This window comes from Mus caroli, unplaced genomic scaffold, assembly GCF_978045245.1.
Source record: "Mus caroli unplaced genomic scaffold, Mus_caroli_1 scaffold_3, whole genome shotgun sequence".
Classification (NCBI taxonomy): Eukaryota; Metazoa; Chordata; class Mammalia; order Rodentia; family Muridae; genus Mus; species Mus caroli.
In genome coordinates, this window is record NW_028227258.1 from 96,238,246 (window position 1) to 96,260,870 (window position 22,625).

Sequence of the window (22,625 nt, forward strand, 5' to 3'; positions counted from 1 at the left end):
GTGAGTCTTAAGTTGCTTTTTCAAAGCTTCAAATTAAATTAGGAGGAAATCTGATAATTTCTTAAAGGAAAGAATCTTCTGATATAAAAACAAATAAAGAAGAGCTTGTTCAAAGGCCACCAAGCAAGAATTAATTGCTCTATGTATATGTATGTATGTATGTATGTATGTATCTATCTATCTATCTATCTATCTATCTATCTATCTATCTATCTATCTATCTCATCTGCCATTACATCACTGTTCATATTCTGTCATTTGTTTCATTTACAGAGACGGCTAAAGGAGACCTTAGAGCCTGCAGAACCATGGCTCTTCATGGAATATGAAGTGTACCAGCTGCTACGTGGTTTTCTATCTCTAACCCTGACAACTGACCATGGCCCTGGATTCACAGAAATCCAACTGATCCAACACACAATGCATCAACTTTTCAGATTGGTTTTGGGACAAAAAGATCTTTCAAAAGCTGGGGACCTCTTCTCTTTAGATGATGCTGAGATTGAAGACAGCCTGACAGAAGCTTTGGAGCAGATTAAAGTAATTAGCTCATCTTTGGTAAGTAAATTGGTTTGTAGAATAGACTCTCAAGTGGCCAGTCTCAAAGCCAAAGACCATATGCCTCCAAGGGAAGGGTCACTGATAAGTGTAATATGTGGTTTAATTGGTATCTTAAAAAAAAAAAAACACGGAGCAAACTATCAAACTGTTATCTTAGGCCAGCTTTTGCCCACTCATGGAGACCTGAATGCTGAAAATCTCAAACTAGAGTGGATTTCTCACAAATGGATTCTTTAGGGACTATTTTTACATCCTTGAAATGACACAGAGAAGAGAGGTGTAACAAATTTAAGAAAAGCAGACCTGCCAAGCTGCACAACAGCATCAGCAAACAAGGCAGGGTGTGTGGTGGAGGCTGAATAATGAAAGAAGGCAGGTGACACCTCTGCCACACGGGTAAGATGAGACACGGACTGCCAGAGCGCTGCTGCCAGAAATGACAGTTGCCCAGGGCTTGACGATGCTGATTCTGTTTACTTATGCATCATCTCACTCTCTTTAAAACTCTCATCTTTGCTTCACTTTCTACCCTCCAGTCTCCATTTAATTTAACTCCATTATTAGCCCCAAATATGAGCACATACATTTAAGACTCCAATCAGGCCTTCCCTGCCTTTGTTTTGTCTCCCTGTCAAAATTATATATGCTGAAAACACGCCCCAAAGCAGAGATATGTGCAGTGCCCAGTGCAGCTTGATGTTGGCCTTCTGGGTTGGGCTTGGACTTTCCTTGAGATTAGTCCTACTTCAAAGACCTAGGCCACTAAATGCCTGTCACACCCACATCCTCACAACTCAATAGTATTTGCCAGCACTTAGCACAGACACCCATTGGAAGAGGGAGTTGTGGGACTCGTGACGTTGGCGTGTGCTCAGATTTCAGGGGAAACAGCCTCTTCCATAATAAGACCTTTAACAGGAATACGAGGACACAGCAAGGCTATTCCACATGACTGTCATCATGTCCATTTGCTCTTCACTCTTAATGAGCTAGTTTCCCACTGGCCAAAGAGGCCATTGCTCTAACACTCTTCTGGTGCAGGTAACATCTTTGACAACAGTTACTTGTTCATATTTTTCCAGACCATTGATCAACTTATTTTGAGTCAAAACATAAGGAATTCCTGCTATGTTTTCACTCTCTGGATACTATATCTAACAGGTTCCTCGCTCACTCATCTGGAAATAAGCCAGCTGAATATGCCATTGCTATTTATCTTCCCAGGAAAACAAACCTACTCAGAAATAGCTAAGGTCTCAAAGAGCCAGCTTTCACCAGAGGTCACTAGAAAGCCACTTCCACCAGAGGTCACTAGTGGCCCGTGCTTTCCTTTGTTTCCTTCAGCCAGCCTCACAGATGTCAGATGCAGGACTTTAGGACTGGTGAGGCCTGTTCTATGTCCCCAGTGGTTCAGTGAGGTCGCTGCTTGAGTCTAGCAGCAGTGCGGAGCAGTAGGAGAGCTGTAGGAAGTCAGTCCTCCACTCAACATCTCACCTGCCCAACAGTTCATGCCTCCTCTCTATTAACTTCCTCCTCATTGTCCTTCCTCCACCTATCCACAGGGAGCAGAAAAGATGTCAACTTATCATTTAAGTGTCTTAAGCTTCGGGGGGGGGGGTTGGGGGAACTGGTACCAGCTCCTCCTCCTCTTCCTTTTAATTAGTCCACTGCGCCTAGTTGGCTGACTTGCCTATTGGGTGTATTAAACTTGTTCCACATGACCTAGCCCAGCTCTCCCTTTCCTGATGACCCTCAATTTTTAGCAATCATTTCTCATTCTCAAATTTTCTTCAAGAACAGAACTAGAAATTTCCTTCCAAGCTGCCTTTTTCAACAGTTTTTCAGCACCAATCTCTTCTCTGGGACTTCTGACAAATCACCTACTCCTGCTTGCTAAACAGTCAGTGTGGGGAAGCTATTCTTAAATGTTTCCCCTCTCCTAAATCTCTCTTAACTATACTACCACATCATCAATGGGGCCTTCAGCAAGGCTCTTAGCATGAATTGTTCTCCATTCCACCACCAGTAGAAGGGTAGGAAAGAGTGGGACCCTCAATACAAACTTAGCAATTAGAATTTAGTGTGACAGTAATTCTGAGGAAGAAATCAGCAGGGAGAGATTTATCATGTTGTTAGTAGCCCAAAGAGGCAGTCCATTATTTCCATGCACTCTAAAACTGTGTCTGTCTTGCCCACTGTGACCTCTGAGACCAATTATTTCAGCTTTGCCTTCAAGTCTAATGAACTGTTTATTACCACCACCACCACCACTGCCACCACCACCACCACCACCACCACCACCATCATCATCATCATCAACAACATCATCATCCTCATTCTGTTTATGACTCAACTTGCTTATGATTAACACTTGCTTATGATTCAAGAATCTTGACAAAGACACAGCTTTTCCAACAACTGTTAGAAGTCAAAACAGTTACCATGTTTGATGACTGGTGTTGATTATCATCTTGAGGGGATCTGAAATCATCTAGGAGACAAACCTCCAAAGCACACATGAATTATTTAGACTAGGTTCATCTTTGAATACGTCTGTAAGGAGCTACTTTGATTAGATTAGTTGAGGTGGGAAAGATCCACCCTAGTAATAATTGGCACCACTCCCTAGGTGTGGGTTGTGGACAACATAAAAATCAGGAAGCCGGCAGAGCACAGCATCAATATTCTTTGCTTCCTAACTCTGGATGCTACTAACACAAAACTGCTTCAAGCTCCTTCTACCAGAACTTCTCAGCCATCACTAACTGGACCCTGGAATTTAAGGCACAACAAACCCTTTCTCTCTTATGTTGCTTTTGTCAGAGCATTAATCACAGCAACAGGAAAAGAAACTAAGACACACCATATCCCTCCCTTTACCCAGAAGAAATCTTGCTATTCAAACTTTTTACTCATTCTTTTCTAGTCTCTGCTTTCAACCACTAAATCCACCCTCAATTCCTATGAGAAAAACTTCAAGCCTTTGGAAAAAAAATTGTCAGGCCTCACCCATGGCTTCTTTTTAACAGCTTAATAGTCTTATTATCTCTGGGTTTTTCCATGATAAGGAAGGTGTCTGTGTCAAGGGAAGGTTGTACCACCTGGCATCCTACATAAAACCCTTAACTCTGTGGTCAAAAAAACTCAGTTTGTCAGCGTATGGGTAAAGCTATACAAATTGTGCTACAGAAATAATAGAAATATAAATTACAACAATAATTTATCAATTTACAATAAAAATGGTAATGCATATATATTAGAATTTTCGAGTCCCATGTGGTTCTTAAGTCTCTGCTCTGACTTTTAGAGAGGGAATATTACTATTGATTGTATTCCAACCTTTCCTATTACTGTCACAGTCAAGCCTCTCTTGCTGAAAACCATCCAATTCCCTGGTACAGTCTCTTACAGTCTGTGTCTTTGTTGTGGCTCTTGAGCTGGCTAATCTAATTCAGACAAGTACACTTCATTGATTTCATTCTCAAAGAGAAATCTTATATCTAGGCCTTCTGAGAAGACCTCGTTGTAGCTCCAGGTATGACCGACACTCTCAACATTCTGGTTCCCCTTGCTTGGAATCATCTTAGTTTATTACTGTAATTGATCATTGCTTGATACTTGGACTAGCTGCTCAGAGCCATTGCTAATGTTCATCAAATAAAGTGTTCTGCTTCTAAAATACCATTCTAATAACACTAGCACACATTCTCCACTGGGGTCTCTCCTGGGATCCTCTAAGACTTTGGGCGTGGACAGATCTTATAGCCAGGTCTTGCTTTGAGCCACTTATATTACATTTAAACTATTGCAAGCACATTCTTGTGTGTAGGTCCTTGTGCCCCTTACACATCATGATTCTGTCAAATACATTTAGTCATCTCTTTAAGGTTTGTAGAATCAGAACATTTGTCAGGCAAGCCTTAATCCCTCCCCACAATTACTTGCCAAATAGTCAGTCCTTATTGCATCCCAGTCCTCAGTGTGTGGCCACTTTCCCTACCCATCTCCCAGCACACTCCTGCCTAGCACTGTGCTCATGCTTTGCCATGAACTCCTCTCTGGGATTTCTCACCAAGTTTCCAAGTGTGCCTTTCATTTTTATTTTATTCCAAATCCTTTCTGGACTACCTTTATTATTAAATTTTGTACTTATTAACTTAGCTTTCTCTCCAGATAACTTCAAGTGAGTTCATCTCTCTTTTCTCCAAACATCTATTTGTCAGTACACTCTTGCCCCATGCCTAATCCACTGTCCAGTTCTGCTGGATATATTAAAACAGTGAAACAAATTGGGCAAACAATATCACCTCATTTAGGTACCTACAAATGGTAGGTCTCTATCATCCCACCCCATAGCACACAAGGGTCAAGAAGAGTGGGGTGGAAAGAGTGTGAGAACCAGAGGCCAGGAAGGATGAGAGTGAAGCAGTGTCTGGTGGACATGACAGGCTTCTGAATTCATGAACTCACAGGGGCTATGGTCACCTGCATAAGACCTGTGCAAGACTAAGCCAGCCAACATTACAGCCTGCAGGAGGGAGGAGTCTATAAACTCCTGCTCCTAACTGAGGAAGTGCCTGTAGTGGTGTGTGTGTGTGTGTGTGTGTGTGTGTGTGTGAGAGAGAGAGAGAGAGAGAGAGAGAGAGAGAGAGAGAGAGAGAGAGGCAGTTTTTCTTTAAAGGTATGGCCCCTAGTAGGTCACCCATGTTCCAATGGATGGCCCCATACCCATGAGTATATTACCAGCACAAATTTATCTTGATGAGAATTTTTTAAAAAATTATTTGTTTCATTATTTTTGTGTGTGAGTGTTTTGCCTGAATGTATGCATGTGTACCACAATGCATGTGTGGTTGCTACAGAACTAAGAAAAGGACATCACATCCCTGGCACTCAATTACAGGGGGTTGTGAGCTACTATGTGAGTACTGAGAATTGAACTTGGATCTTGTGCAATAGAAACAAATGCTCTTAATCACAGAACCTACTCTTCAGCCCTCAGTACGAGGTTCTTTTTGTAAGAAAAAAAAAATGAGGACACTTAGTTGGGAGCCAGTGAGGACAGATCTGGGAAAGGTAGGAAGTGAATATGATCAAAATACATTGTATGAAATTCTAAAAAGAGTTAATAAAATGCTGCAATTTTTAAAAGTAATAACAATAAACCCAAGAAGGAAGGAAGGAAGGAAGGAAGGAAGGGAGGGAGGGAGGGAGGGAGGGAGGGAGGGAGGGAGGGAGGGAGAGAGAGAGAGAGAGAGAGAGAGAGAGAGAGAGAGAGAGAGAGAGAGAGAGAGAGACTGGAAACTTTGGTGGAATTAAAATGTTAGCATATTTCTTTCCAATGCAATTGCCCTCCCTTGGGGTCTTAAGTCCACCTCTGCCTGGACTGTGATATTCACATGTGTGGTTTAACTTATTTTTTTAAATATTTTTATTATGTATTTTCCTCAATTACATTTCCAATGCTATCCCAAAAGTCCCCCATACCCTCCCCCCTACTTCCCTACCCACCCATTCCCATATTTTTGGCCCTGGCGTTCCCCTGTACTGGGGCATATAAAGTTTGCATGTCCAATGGGCCTCTCTTTCTAGTGATGGCCAACTAGGCCATCTTTTAATACATATGCAGCTAGAGTCAAGAGCTCCGGGATACTGGTTAGTTCATAATGTTGTTGCACCTACAGGGTTGCAGATCTCTTTAGCTCCTTGGATACTTTCTCTAGCTCCTCCATTGGGGGCCCTGTGATCCATCCAATAGCTGACTGTGAGCATCCACTTCTGTGTTTGCTAGGCCCCGGCCTAGTCTCACAAGAGACAGCTATATCAGGGTCCTTTCAGCAAATGCTTGCTAGTGTATGCAATGGTGTCATCGTTTGGAGGCTAATTATGGGATGGATCCCTGGATATGGCAATCTCTAGATGGTCCATCTTTTAGTCTCAGCTCCAAACTTTGTCTCTGTAACTCCTTCCATGGGTGATTGTTTCCAATTCTAAGAAGGGGCAAAGTGTCCACACTTTGTGGTTCCGGGACTCCGCCAAAAAGTAGTCTGCACAGGTGAGAGTGTGCACACAGAAGCGGACAGCTTCTGGGACAGGCGGGAGCCACAGAGCTTCTGAGGCAGCACCCTTTTCGGGCTCCGGACATCCAACCACCTTCCGGTCCACTGCAGCACCAGGGTTCCTGGCCCGGGGAGTCTCCGGATACCCGCAAGGACCCACACAGGATACCCAACGGGATCCTAAAACCTCTGGTGAGTGGAACACAACTTCTGCCAGGAGGCAGGTTCGAACACCAGATATTTGGGCACCTTCCCTGCAAGAGGAGAGCTTGCCTGCAGAGAGTACTCTGACCACTGAAACTAAGGATAGAGCTAGTCTCCCAGGTCTGCTGATAGAGGCTAACATAATCACCTGAGGAACAAGCTCTAACCAGAGACAACTATAACAACTAACTCCAGAGATTATCAGATGGTGAAAGGCAAATGTAAGAATCCTACTAACAAGACCACTCACCATCATCAGAACGCAGCACTCCCACTCCACCTAGTCCTGGGCACCCCAACACAACCAAAAAGCTAGACCCGGATTTAAAAGCATATCTCATGATGATGGTAGAGGACATAAAGAAGGACTTTAATAACTCACTTAAAGAAATACAGGAGAACACTGCTAAAGAGTTACAAGTCCTTAAAGAAAAACAGGAAAACACATCCAAACAGGTGATGGAAATGAACAAAACCATACTAGACCTAAAAAGCGAAGTAGACACAATAAAGAAAACCCAAAATGAGGCAACGCTGAAGATAGAAACCCTAGGAAAGAAATCTGGAACCATAGATGTGAGCATCAGCAACAGAATACAAGAGATGGAAGAGAGAATTTCAGGTGCAGAAGATTCCATAGAGAATATCGGCACAACAATCAAAGAAAATACAAAACGCAAAAGGATCCTAACTCAAAACATCCAGGAAATACAGGACACAATGAGAAGACCAAACCTATGGATAATAGGAGTTGATGAGAATGATGATTTTCAACTTAAAGGGCCAGCAAATATCTTCAACAAAATTATAGAAGAAAACTTCCCAAACCTAAAGAAAGAGATGCCCATGAACATACAAGAAGCCTACAGAACTCCAAATAGACTGGACCAGAAAAGAAATTCCTCCCAACACATAATAATCAGAACAACAAATGCACTAAATAAAGATAGAATACTAAAAGCAGTAAGGGAGAAAGTTCAAGTAACATATAAAGGCAGGCCTATCAGAATTACACCAGACTTTTCACCAGAGACTATGAAAGCCAGAAGAGCCTGGACAGATGTTATACAGACACTAAGAGAACACAAATTCCAGTCCAGGCTACTATACCCGGCAAAACTCTCAATTATCATAGGTGGTTTAACTTCTGTGTTAGAAATGTGTGACTTAGAAATCATTAGAAAATTTTAAACTTTACATAAAGTTTTAAAAGAAGAAAAATTTAAAGACATTTAGTGTATATCATAATATCTGAAATACACTAATCTCTAAAACCAGTTTTTTTTCCTTTAAATTGAGAACCTTAGAAGTCCATAAAAGCTTGAAAAGTTATTAAGCTTTATATAAATGCTATCATAGCTTCCATACTGTTTTTAATTTACCTACTTTGGTACATTCATTTGGTCATTCATTCATTCAGTGGATCTAATATTCTATTCTATGAACATACCACTATTTTATTTATTTATTTATTTATTTATTTTTCTTGGTTAACCTTCATTACTTAAGCAGTGCTGCAGTAAACATTCTTATAATTGATTAACTTGGTAAATATGCACTTCTGAGGATCTCAGTATAAAGTAAAACAACTGCATTTAAAGATCTTTGAACTTACAGTGTTATAATACACACCAAATTGCTTTCTAATGTGAAGGGTGTGTGAAGGCCCTAGTGGCTTTCCTCACCAGTTCCTGCATCTGTCAGATGTTCAAACTTACTTAGTTTAGTGAAGCACTGGGCTAGTGGTAATTTTCTCTCTGCATCCTAGTTCTCCTTGCTAGTGAGGGCAAGTCTTCTATGCCAGGCACTGCTTGGGTTTGTGGGAAATGATATTTCTAGTTACTTAATTCCTTTTCCTCTTTTGTCGTAGGGAAGGGTATTGATACAGGGTTGCCCTTTTCCAAGTAAGTCTGGCCTAAAGCACTGCCTCTAAAGAGACAAGAACTGGATCCAGTTGTCTCGGCCTCTCAGGTTCTAGGATTTCAGGTGTGCAGCACCAGGCCTGGCTCAGTTCTCTTTTCTTTTGAAGGTTTTTAAGATTCTTTTTTTTTTTTTGGTTCTTATATGATTCTTTGCCACTCATGCACGCTGTATATCTAGTATTCCCAAATGCACTTTGTCTTTTACCATGTATATCTGTGGAAAAACAAAACGTGTTCCCAAGCTTCTTAAAATCTTACTCTAATTTGTTTTCATTCTCTAACAGTTTTATAATTCAATACTTGGTTTTATGAATGATTCTGACAATATGATGATTGGAAGTTCATTTATCTATAAACTAATTTAGAGACAAATAGCAGCCCAGTGACAGTGTTTTCTTTTCTGGAGATATTACATTTCCACACTTTTATCTAAAGCCTCTTTAATATCTTTTAAACAAAATTGTGTGGGTCTTTTTCTCCTGAATATATGCCTGTGCTATACTTCCATGCCTGGTGCTCACAGAGGCCAGAGGAGGGTACTGGCTTCTCTGGAGCTAGAGTTACAGATGATTGTGGGCTACCATGCTGGTGCTGGAAACGGAACCTCTTAGAGCATGATTTAAGTAATGTAGATCATTTTCTAGATGTGTAAGCATTATATAGTCTTAGCTAGACCTAAAGATGATGTCCTTTATTTTTTTAAAAAAAAAACTAGTCTTTTCAGGTAATGTAACACCAATTACTATTATTTTATTTGCTCTTATTATAGTGGGAGTGTGTGTGTGTGTGTGTGTGTGTGTGTGTGTGTGTGTGTGTGTGTGTGTGAAAGAGGACAAATTCTATAGTTCAATCTCTCCATCCTCTTCTAGGATAAACTCAGTCATTACTTCAGTAAGTGCTCTACCATTTAGCCACCTCAGCAGTTCCTTAATACAAAATCATGATTAATGATTTTATATCCAGAAAGCTTAATCAACTGCCCTACTAATTCTGATAGTCTGTCTATGATGGATTGTCATTTGAGGAGGATAGGGTTAACTTAAGAGCACTAGTAATTCTTCCAAAGACCCAGGTTCAGTTCCCAGCGCCCATATGGTAGGCCACATCATTGGTAACTATATAGTTTCAGAGGATCCAGTTCCCTCCCCTGACCTCCATGAGCAATAGGCAAGGAAGCTTTGCACCAACACACATGCAGGCAAACCATTCACACACATACAAAATAAAGTATTTTAAAATATAAACTATGTTTAAAATGCAGCTAAAAGGCTCACAGACACAGAAGGTGAATGGTTTCTGAGTTGCTGAGAACACCATTGTAGAGCACAAGGCACTGGGGACGTGTTTCCTCTGGAGAACCAAACCAGAAGTTGAGGAATGGGGCCCCAGGGGCTCTGCTCTGTACTGCCAACCCTGTTTTCTCCATCTTTTGTACCATCTCTACGCCTCATCTTTTAATGTAATAAACATGTGGAGCTGAGTGTCTCAGTGGTTGAGAGTGGTTGGGTTTCCAGAGAACTTGGTTGGGTTTGGGTGCAGGTGCCCAGTGACTGAACATGAACACCTACAACTCCAGTTCTATGGCATCTGATACCCACTTTTACCTCTTCAGGCACTCATGTGTTTCATAGATGTACATGCATGAAGAACAGCTATACACATAAGACCTAAATAAAACTTTATAAAAATTTTAAATCTAAATGAGTAAACAATTTAAGTTTCAAATTTTAGAGGAAAAAATACAAAACTCAAAAGCTTGCTTGATTTAACCATCTAAACAGTCAGTTAATAGATAGCAATTTTGAAAAGGAATAATGAAGCCTGTGCAGAATTATAACTCAAATGTTGCCTCAATATCCTTAGTAGGGGATAATATTGTTCCAAAAGAACATTCCCCATTGCCCCATTCCCTGTGGAGGAAATAAAAATGGCCGATAAACATGTGACAGTATACATCCTCACTTTGGTCCAAGGAAGTGCCTACACCAAACAGTAATGAGATACCATTTTCTACTGGTCAAATTAGCAAAAATTAAAAAATAGTTTGTTCTTGCAAAAATCACAATGAAAAGATCATGTTTTCACCTGATGAGAGTTTAAATTAGTTAAATATTTCTGGAAGGGAGTTTAGTAGTATATACTAGGGGCCTCAAAATTATTTTATTTCTGTCCTTTGCCTCAGCAAATTACTCTTCTGGAGAAAAAAAATTTGGGCTACTGATGATCACAGTGTAGATACAGGTTTGGGGTGTTTGTTGGCCCCATTATAACAATAAAAAATAGTGTTAAGGATGAAAACTCCCTGTTGGCTACCTCAGTACAGGCATCTAAATGGTTGCCTACCCTGTAAGTCTCCAGTTCTGTGAGACTCCCATTGTGGTATTCAGTCAGACCATTTTCCAACTCAAGGAGATAAGCATTTTTGTTGTGTATGTTCGTTTTTGCACATTGAGAAGTGTTAAGGGATCATATTTTTTTCTTCGTAAAGATGATGAAGTACTCGGGAGGGAATAAAGACAGGAAATTTGGTTGGTTGGTGAGAGCTAACTTGGGCTTGAGTTAAAAAGAAAGAAATGGAACACTGTGTTCTGCCGGACTCTGAGAGGAAGCTAGTAGGGAAAGGGAAAGTTGCAAACTAATTTGAATTTTTTTCATACATGTAACTAAAGCATCTCTGTAAAAAGTCCTCTAGTGACTTGAAACTGAAATGTCCTAAAGCATACACTTGCTTGCCTATGTATGATCCAGCTCCTCCAACTAGCTGCTGCCTCCTTTTTGTTAACGTCACTGGACCTTGTGTGTATATTCTGCCTCTTCCACAAGAGGAAGGCCAACTGTAATGGGCTTTACAGGCTTACTCTTTAGTACCCGGTGACATCATCATTTCCAGCATAACTCAGTACTGCTTCCCTAGAGTACTTATTAACTTAAAAGGTTTTTTTCTTTTTCTAAATAGGATTACCAAACTAATAACAATGACCAGGCGGTGGTTGAAATCTGTATCACCAGGATTACCACAGCCATCAGAGAGACAGAATCCATTGAAAAGCATGCCAGAGCCCTGGTGGGACTGTGGGATTCCTGCTTGGAACACAACCTGAGGCCTGCAGGGAAAGACGAAGATACTCCACATGCAAAAATCGCATCCGATATCATGAGTTGCATCTTACAGGTATGTCAGTGTGAAACAGCAGGCAAGTGGCTACTGAGTTGGCAGCTTGTGTGAACACATGATGTCTCTGAACTGAGAGGCAATTTTTTTATGCCCGTTAGATACTGTAAAAAGACACCACAAACCACTTGGAGCTAAGCCAGCAGGTTGCTAGCTAATCAACTGAGAAAATCCTACTGAGTCCCAGCTGTAGGGGAGCCATACTGTAAAGAATTCAAAATAATACCACAGCAAGCTTATGAGCATGCTTGAGGAGGCCAAAAGAAGATGGCAGATGTCCCCTGTCACTTTCCACTTCTTCCTGAGACAGTCTCTCACAGTGTGGAGATGAGCACTGCAGGTACATTTAGCCGTGCTCAGCTTTTTATATAGATGCTAGGGGTTTGAACCCGGGCCCTCTTGCTTGCACTACAAGGGCTCCTGTCTACTGAGCCATCTCCCCAGCCTGACTAACTCGTTTTTTTACGTCTATTTCACTGTGTACTGTGAATACCCATCTGTTTGTTCTACACATGAGAAATCAGCAAAATTCATTCCCTTAAGCCTCTGCTTTGCCCTTTTTAAACTAAAGGTAGCAATCAATGCCTATTGTTTGGAACTGTGAGACATCAAAGTGGCACAGCACGTGAAGTGCTTGCCTGTGAATATTGCAGTTCAATCAGTGATCGGTAATCATAGTGGTCTGTAACCTGCAAATAAATCCACAGTCTTGTAGACCAATAGAAATGGGTATCCAGCTAACTCCCAGGTAGGACACAAAAATGTTAAAATCTACAGCAGCCTGGTAGATGCACATGAGGGAAGTCTTTCATTATAAAAAAGCTTTCTATGTGTGGTGTAGATATGAAGTAGAACTCCTGACTCAAGCCACAACTTACCTGAAGCTAGGAGCTTACAAGTTGCTATATGGATTCAGTCATTCCCCATCTCCCAGAAAAACCAGGACAGGAAAGATACACAAGACACTCTGCTTTTTAAAATAAAGAGACCCTTGGAGAGGGCAGATGAGGATGAAAATGTGGCACAGGTATTCTATCAGTAGATATCGTCGATGTACTAGAATGTATCTCCAGAGAACTGACAGAAGTCTGGAACCAGTACCTAGTTTATTTGTTTGTTGTTGTTGTTTTGTTTTATTGGGTTTTTTTTGGGGGGGGGGGGTTTGTTGTTTTTTTTTTACCTTTTTCCAGTGCCTAGTTTTAACCTCCTCATATGAAGCCACACAATCACCCTTCCCCAACTACCTTGCTGGGCAGACCTGATATCATAGTTAATCATCTTTGCATGACCTGCTGCTTCATCTCAGCTACCACTGTGGGAGAGCCAGTGAATGAAATAATCCAAGATGGCTGACAATGGGTACAAAAGTGACCAGAAGTAACCCACAAATCAGGAAATACATATTTTTTTGCATTGTAAAAGAACTAGCCTGCTCGATGGTACACACACTGCTCATGCAGGCTTTCCTAGTCAATATTGTGTGATGGCTTTGAGTACAAAGGACCTAGAATGGCTCAGAGTATTTCCTTCAGAATTCTTATGGGGGAGGCTGGCTTTATAAAGCTAGAAGTTTACTCCACAAGCAACCCCCTTTCTGTCATGAATTTACCTATAGGGTGATCTTGGGCAAATTAACACTTGTGTGCCTTTATTGCCTCATCTATAAAGTGCAGATTATAGAAGTAATTGCCTTGTGGGTTTGTTTTAATGAGTAAATAACCAGATGCTAAATAAATAAAAAAATGTTCCGGATATGGGAAATATCATGTGATCACTAACCCCAGTTGATATTATCATCTGAAGGAGACTATAATATACAGCGCATCGCTCTCTTTTATTATTATTTTGCCTGTGTATTCGGTATGCATGTGGCAGCAGTGGTTGACACTGGGCCTCTTCCTCCGTTGCTTTTCACTTTCCTTATTGAGACAGGATCTCCTGATGAAACCAGAGCTAACTAGCTTACCCCTATCTTCACCTCCAAGTTCCAGGATAATAGGTAGGCCACCATACCTACCCAGCTTTCACGTGTGTTTTGGGAACCCTAACTAGGGCCCTCTTACTTTTGTGACAAATGCTTTATCACCATGATCCTATCCAGCATTTGACTCTTTACAACAAGCTATTTCTTCAGTAATTGCATTGATCAGTGTTTGCCTGTCTGTTTTCTCCCCAAATTCTGTTTTATTTTGTACACTGAGCAAGTCCCAGCACCTAAAATGGCACTTGGCATGCAGTTGGTACACTCAGGTGATACTTACTGAATGAGTGATGAGTGGGCTCAGGAGGAGATCCTATTCTGTGGCTTCCTGAGCAACCATATTTCTGTCCAGTGGGTTTTTGGACAGGAGGATAAAATGTGATGGATGGAACAACCCATAGTCCCTCTCTCTTCTCACCTGTCAGGAAACCCACTGGGAAAACCAGATGAACGTGTCAATTAGGTCCCCAGATGGCTACACTAGTAGGAATCAAATGTTTTTTTTTCTGTCTGTCTGTCTGCTTGATGAGGCTGGGTGAATGTCCAGGGAGCCCCATTTTAATAAATGAATTTGGACATCTCTTGAGATTGTTGCTTTTCTATGGCTCCAGCTGAATTCAGCGCCTGATAGCAAAGTAGCGTCTCAGTTCCTATCACCCTGGGTCTGTGTCTCTCCTCCTTTGCTTTATTCTTTCTAGTTTTAAAACACTGACAAAGGTTCCCAAAGTGCATTTTCAAAAGGAAAATCTCCACCAAGAGCTCAAATGGTGCCAATCAAGCTGAGAAACTGAATCCTTGGCACCGTGGAACAAGGTCCCCTTGTTTCACGTCTCCAGAGAGCTGTAGCAGTTCTCGGGAGTACGTTCATTTGTACAATGCAGTGACCTCCATTTGTTCCCCTAGCTCTGCACTTGTAAGGTAATATTCACCCTAGCCTGCTCTAGTCGATGCTAAGGGCCAAACTCTGTCATAGGCCGTGGCATTATCAGCTGCTGTTAAAGTGGCTTACTTGTTGGAGAATGGTGACCACTGGACTTTTCTCTGCCTGTATCCCATTAGCAGCTCTGTGATCCAAATAACTCTAAAGATAAAATGACTTGCTGTGCCCAGATCTGCTGCCTTAGATGCCTTTGAAATGAAGCCCAGCCGAAGTTGTTTGTTATCTGTTAGGTCTGTGGGATTCTTCTTTGCCAGTGTCATCTGGGCCCCCAGACCCTACGCACACCCCGCTGTTTGTCGTCAGCTGTGCCTGTGGCTTTTGATATGGGAGGGGCTGTCTAGACACAGTTTTGAGATGGTGTGCCTTTGGTGGTGATCTCTGAGGACTTACATGCACCGTTTGCTCTTTGCCTAATGTTTTACTTTTTGTTCCATTTGAGAGATTTCCAAATTACATGTATGGGGAGAAGGCACAAGAATTGAGTGTGTTGACGTTTATATTCTTTTTGATTTTTAATGATGACATTATATACTTGAGAGGAGAATCTTCTGTTTTTGTACTGGATCCCCACTTCAGAGTTATTATAAAAAGAATGCATTCTGATTAGTTAAGAAGGCCTGTCCTTTTATTGCTGCTGCCAAGGGCTAGCTCACTCTAGAGTTTAAAACAGAATCTAATGATTTTCCATCAATCCAGTCCCTCTCTGTGTTTGTCTGTGCTCACAGTTAGCAAGGCCCATTTCCTGAGACCACCACCTTAGTTTTTTCATGTTACAGATAAATATGCTTAAAAACCATGGTACACACCTTTAATACCAGCACTAAGGAGTCAGAAGTAGACAAATCTCTCTGAGTTTGGGGCCAGCATAGTCTATGTAATGGTCAAAGACAGCCAGAGCTACATATTGAGACCTCATCTTAATTAATTAGGTAGGTAATTATCAATTATTTTAAAAGTGCCTGAAGATCTAATCCTTTAATGGAAGACATGTGCCTTTCTACTTCCAAGTTATTCTTGGCCAAAGACGCAGTGTATGTATAGTACCTTTGACATGGGGTTCGTTTTGAAAAGTTCCCAATGCTAGGGCTTTGACCACTCAGGATAGGGGCAAAATATGGAAGTTTAATTGTGAGAACCCTCCATGTAATGGAGAGATTGGATGACTATAAACATAGCCTAAGAGAAGACTAGGGGTTGGGATAGAATCCAGGTAGTAGTAGAAGTAACTTGAATGTGAATCCAAAGAAGCAGCAATATAGGGTAATTGAGACAAGTGAAAAGCAATAAATTAACCTTGCTGGACACAGGAAGGGTGTATTAACAAAAGGAAGATGGATGACTATTTTGGCATATATACTCAAGTGTTACTTGGAGTCGGTATTAAAGACTGAGATTGATGGATGAACTATTCTATCATCACAGATGGAGATTCAGTTGTGAATGCCTGTGTTATTTTACCAGGTTCTACCATGCTCATGATGGAGTATACCTCAGTATATCTTTGAGCTCACCTGATCTTTTGCTGATGAGTGAAGACTCTAGTTTCCTGTCTGGCTTCTTGGTACCTTGATAGTGTAGGAGGAATGTTCTGATCTGACCAAAGAAAGCCTCCCACTGTACACAAGTCTCTTGGCTTCCCTAATAAGGATCAACCTTCTAGAGTTGTGAGTTATCCTCAGTAGATCCAAGTAATTTTATGGGGATGAGTGCCAGGCCCAGGAGAGAGGAGAAGCTTATCTTCCAGAGAGGTCTCATCAACAATTAGGCCCACATATGCTTAGGGAGAGGAGAGAAGGCAGACCAAGATACTCAAATAAACCATCAGAGAAGTCTCAAGGCAGGCCATGGTCCTGACCATGTATGTAGAAAATAGATGGAATAAAGGAATTCGTTAGAATGTATCAGACATTTTGTTTGTTTGTTTGTTTGTTCCTGGTAACTAGGAAAACAAATGTTTAAGCAAAAGATATTTAATTAGTTTATTTAGAAAAATGTAGGAATAGAGTGAATGGGGTGTGAAGACTCTAGTTTCCTGCCTGGCTTTTTGACACCTTGATAGTGTGAGAAGGATGTTCTGATCTGACCAAAGAAAGTCCCCTACTGTACAGAAGTCTCTGGGCTTCACAATTATGGATCAACCTTCTGAAACTCCTTACGTGTGAGTTAGCCTCAGTATTCCCTATATCATGGAGCTCAGATGCTATTAAAGGAACCTAATTTCTCCTAGCTTGCCTCTCCAACCCTATGTTTCCTCAAGTATCATCTGGGTTCTCTTCTACCTACTGAAGTCACATGATAGTGGCACCCATAAACTCTTAGCACCTTTAATCCATCAAGAAAATCACAATCATTGATCTCTTTGAAAAATCCCTGATTAAGTTCAATGAAGTGCTTATTTTTGAAGCATCATTTAGATCAGGAAAATGTTCTCTCTCTCTCTCCCTCCATCCCATCCTCCCTCCTTCCCTCCTTCCCTCCCTTTCTGTGAGGCTAAGTCATTTAACACTTTTGAGACCAAGGGTAGAAATGTCATCATTAGAAGAGCAGAAAGGCTCCTCAAAGGAATTTAATGAAGACTCTCAAATAAAATAAAAGGGAAGGGAAACCACAGCAAAAACATTTCCTATGACTTATTTTGGACTCGATACCAAGATTTGAGTGTTCTAAAATTATGACTCTCAACTCACTAACCTTAGTGTCTCAGCTACCCCATAACATTTCCTTTTCTTCCTCCTGGCACTGGTGCTGCCATTATGGTACTGTTGACTGACTTGGGCCCACCACTGCATGTCATGCTCATTCATAAAATTCTATAACATGGATATGCACAGAATATTCAACCCTGTACTTATCACTTAAAAACTACCTGAAAATGGAATCTGTAGGACTGGGTCTGTTTTTCAGGGGAACTCATGTCTGATGACACCTCAGAAAGCAACACTTTGTGGATAGTCCCAGGTCAAAATTAATTTGAAAGAAAGTGAGCAAGTTTTCATGAGTTTACTCCATTTCTGCATCCTTACTTGGGAAGCATCCATTCAAATCCTTTGTCTGTTTTCTCCTTTGGCTCTGTACCTTTTTGATTGCCTGAAGTTTGTCTGTATATATTCTGGTTATGGCTAGACCTTTGTTGAATAAGTGGGTGACACATATTATATGTCCCTTGGATTATCTTTTCATTTCTTAAAGTATCATTGAACTAGATGTTTTTATTTTTATCCACTTTACATTCACTGTTTTATGGTAATAGTTTAGTTAGATTTGAGGAGACTCGCAAAGCCACTGGGGACACTGACCGTGTTCCTTACTCACTGTTACTTTGTGTTTTACTGTTAGATATGCAGTTTGCCTGGAATTTATTTTTATTTTGGTTGATATAAGGGTCAAGACACTGTCTTCTTCCATTTAGTATCCTCTTTGATCTAACTGCCCCATGTCTAAGATGTCATAATGCTGCTCAGAGACACTGTAGCAGCGTGGCAGTCTTAGCCTCATATTCCTTCTTTGATCTTTATTATCGGGTTTGTGCTAAAATGAAATTCTAAATTCCATACTGCCTAAGGACATACCTTTCCCTTTAAGCTACTAAAGACACTTCAAGAATGAAAATGGTTCTGGAGTAACACTGTTCTGGTCAGAATGTAAGCTCACCTGCTGTAACAAAGGCCAGTGAGTTAAGCTATGCAGGGCATTTCTATTTCTCAACAAACAATTCAGAAATGTCAGTCTAGAGCTGATGTGGATGTCGTTGTACCCCCACCACCACCACCACCACCACCTTCTCTGTACTACACACAGTTTCTAACTCATGGTCATAGACAGCTGCCTCAGTCCCTGGTACCAAGTCCTTGTTCCAATGAGATGTAAAGAGGAAAATGAGTTAAGAGCCAAGTCACATCATGCTAATGGTAGCTGAGGAGTTGAACATGTTAAGCTTTCTTTATCTAATTGCTTTGCATGTATGTGGCCACATCAGATTGCAGGGAATGTGGGAAATGCTGTGTGCATCTTGTGGCTATCCCCATCAGAAACCCATGAACTGATTACTAAAGAAGGACATTCACATTTACTGATGGAGCTTCTATCCCACCACCCTTGCCCACCATTCCTGGCCTCCCTTCCATGCCCATAATCTGATACAGACTACACCCAGACTGTTACTCAGTGCACACCCTGTTCGGAGGGTAGTCATTACTTGACCTTCTCTCCAAGGTCATTGGTCCTTTAGCAGCCTGGAAAGTCTTCCTGTGCCAGTCAGTTGATGTTGTGTCTGCCGTGAAACCTATTTATCAGAGGCTGCTCGATGGGAAAATGTGATGACAGTCACCATTACAGATGATCTAGAGAATTGGGTGACATCCCTGTGTTCAGCCAGCAAGGGGGTGGCAAAGCCCAGGGTAGAATCCAGAGTCTGTTTTCTATCACATGCCCTCCCAACACATTGCATCCTCTGTGACAGCCATCACCACATATCCACATTGTCTTCTTCCTTCTTACCTACTTTCCACTCCTGTTTGTGTAGTATATGCATGTGTACATATCTGTATGTGTCTATGTGTCTTTATGTCTCTGTGTGTGCCTGCATGTGGAGGCCAGAGGTTGATACTGGGTGTCTTCCTCTGTTGTTCTGGCCCTTATATTTGGAGACCAGGACTCTCACTAACCATGAAACTCACTAATTTGACAAGATTAACAAGCTAACAAGCCCTGAAGATCGTTCTGTGTCTGCCTTCTTGGTGCTGGGATTTCTGGCACATGACATCATGTTCAGTTTTTTACATGGTTGACAGGTAGTGGCCATCTCTCAGCCCTAGTGCATTTTATTCATTCATTATTCAGGAGATCATGAGGACCTACCAAAGCCTAGAATTGTTGGAAGTAGTAGAAAGGAGAACCCATAGGTGGAATACGAAGTACATTTCACACAGAAAAAAAGCAGCCCCTTTTATTTATAATATAAGGATACAAAGTCAGCTCCCAAACACATTGTATACAGTACAGCTCTGCTCTTAGTCTAAGTGGTAGCTGAAGTGATTTTATATGTGTGTATATACATATATATGTGTGTGTGTATGTATATGTATGCATATACATATATATGATATATAATTATTTTTATTGTTGTTTTTATTAGATATTTTCTTTATATACATTTCAAATTTCAAATGCTATTCCGAAAGTTCCCCATACCCTCCGCCCTACTCCCCTACCCACCAACTCCCACTTCTTGGCCCTGGCGTTCCCCTGTACTGAGGCAGATAAAGTTTACAAGACCAATGGGCCTCTCTTCCCATTGATGGCCGACTAAGCCATCTTCTGATACATGTGCAGCTAGAGACACGAGCTCCGGGTGGTACTGGTTAGTTCATATTGTTGTTCCACCTATAGGGTTGAAGACCCCTTTAGCTCCTTGGGTACTTTCTCTAGCTCCTCCATTGGGGGCCCTGTGATCCGTCCAATAGCTGACTGTGAGCATCCACTTCTGTGTTTGCTAGGCCCCAGCATAGCCTCACAAGAGACTGCTAAATCTGGGTCCTTATTTTTAATGGCATAACTAAGTGCCAATGATAACATTTATGAAACACGTAAAATAAGTCACAATAATAAATAAGAATACATTTATTTTGAGATCTAGAATGCCTTCAGGTTTTAGTCTTATATTTATTTTTTTCTTTAAATATCATTAGCTAAAAATTTAGTGTTTTTTAATTGACACATAGTAGCATTCCATATACTGAGTGCATTGCGTTTCTGTCAACACTTGTAAGGTGAAATCAGCATTTCCCCCCCTTGAACTTTTATCATTGTCCTGCCAAGCTTTAAATACTAGCACTTGTCCCACACAAACATTTTTGCTACCCATATTTATCTGATATCCTTCAAACCCCTTCCAGACTATTTCTGTAAAATCACCTTTTAACTACCACTTGTGAGAAGATGTAGTATTTGTATTTCCACAACTAGCTAATTACACCTTACAGTGCTCTCCACTTCTATTCCTGTTGTTAAAAATTATTTCATGGGCTGGAGAGATGGCTAAGCATGTAAGAGCACTGACTGCTCTTCCAGAGGTCTTGATTTCAATTCCCAGCAACACATGATGGCTCACAACCATCTTTAATGGAATCTGATGCCCCTTTCTTGTGTTTCTGAAGGGTAACAGTGTACTTACATACATAAAATAAATATATCTTTATATATATATATATATATATATATATATATATATATATATCACATTTTTGCATGCATCCATCCTTGGTTGGTTCAAAAAAGAAAAAATAAACAAACTTCAAGCTTGTCAATATTCCTTTGGTTGTTTTTCTCAAAGATAAACCCATTGATCTGTCCCTCCCCTTGATCCCTGGTTGCCCTTGGAATTAGCTTCAAACCAACCACCCTCCCAGTATATACGTGCCCACTGACTTTTCCAGTCCCTACCAATTTTTCCACGTATTACTCTACAACCACACATAGTTACCCACAATGCCCTAGGTGTACCATTTTCTCCCTCACCTCTGTTCCTCCCACAGTGGCTCTTTCTTCTCTAGTCCTTACCATTGCCCAAGTACTCCCAACTTATCCCTTCAGTCTCAGCTAAGGCATCCATTTCTCTAGAAGTCTTTCTTGACAGTTTCTGGCTGGAGTTCTCCTTAGCACCCTGCACCTCAAGGGTCCTGCCTTCTGCTCATGCTATCAATTGGCCCTAAGTCTTCCTATAAGGCCAAGCGGGGCACATTCGATGTACCCAGGGTAGGACCTGTGTTTTCACAGCTGTACTCTACAGCCCTGCAAATATTTTTGAGGTGAATGCATAATGAATGAACAATGAGTTACTTGTTTGTTGACTTCTTATATTTCCTCAGAATTACAACCGGACCCCTGTGATGGTCTTAGCTGTCCCCATCGCAGTGAAATTCCTCCACAGAGGCAGCAAGGAGCTGTGTAGGAACATGTCCAACTACCTGTCCCTGGCTGCCATCACCAAGGCGGATCTGCTGGCTGACCATACTGAAGGAATAATAAAGAGCATACTCCAAGGTACAGATCGAGAACTGAGATGGGATCATATTTAACAGAAATTCAGTGTGTTGCTTAGTGGCTCCTGTGAGGGAGGCCTAGCACACAAAGGGGCAAGTTCAATTTTTCTTGCTGTTCATTGGCTTGTGATCATGCCATGATGTCTCCTGGGCTGGCTGAGTCAGCCTCTTCTTTGTCTGATGAATAGAACAAGGTACTGGTACTCACTGCGAAGGGAACTTCCTGCCAACCCTATGGCTTTCATCCAGAGCACTATGTTGCCCATGATTGCTGTCAAGATGTCCAGTTCCTTTTACTCTGACTTTCAAAACAAGAAGTATTTTTGGTTATATAAAATACACAGAGCCAGACATGGTAGCACATGCCTTTAATCCCAAGACTTGGGGAGCAGAGGCAGGTGGATCTCCGTGAGTTCAGAGCATACCTTTTCTACATAGTGAGTTCCAGATTGGTCAGAGCTACACAGTGAGATCTTATCTGAAAAAAAAATACAAAGGAAAACATATGATGGCTTCTCTAAGTAAAATTACTTGAAATTGGTTTATAAGTACATTAAATACCACCAAAATAAGTAAATAAATAAGGAATCAAGCTCAAACTAATCTACATAGTATGTATTTTTGTTTGTTTGGTTTTGATTCTTACCTATCTGAAACCTTATTTTGCTTTAAAATAAAACAAAATGGAGTGCAGGACAGAGGATAGTATATCAAATGACTTGATATGCCTCCCAGTCCTCACTGAT

General features: G+C 41.1%; 1 protein-coding gene across 4 annotated transcripts in view; it reads left to right on the top strand.

Moving 5' to 3' along the window:
• Veph1 (ventricular zone expressed PH domain containing 1) overlaps positions 1-22,625 on the top strand; it is a 255,558-nt gene that overhangs the window by 17,705 nt on the left and 215,228 nt on the right. For all 4 annotated transcript variants that reach the window (XM_021158191.3, XM_021158192.3, XM_029474775.2 and 1 more), the window contains exons 2-4: positions 274-558; positions 11,703-11,918; positions 21,706-21,880. In XM_021158191.3, the coding sequence (XP_021013850.1) occupies positions 319-558; positions 11,703-11,918; positions 21,706-21,880 (631 nt within the window). In that variant the 5' untranslated portion in view covers positions 274-318. The remainder of the gene's footprint in view (positions 1-273; positions 559-11,702; positions 11,919-21,705; positions 21,881-22,625) is intronic.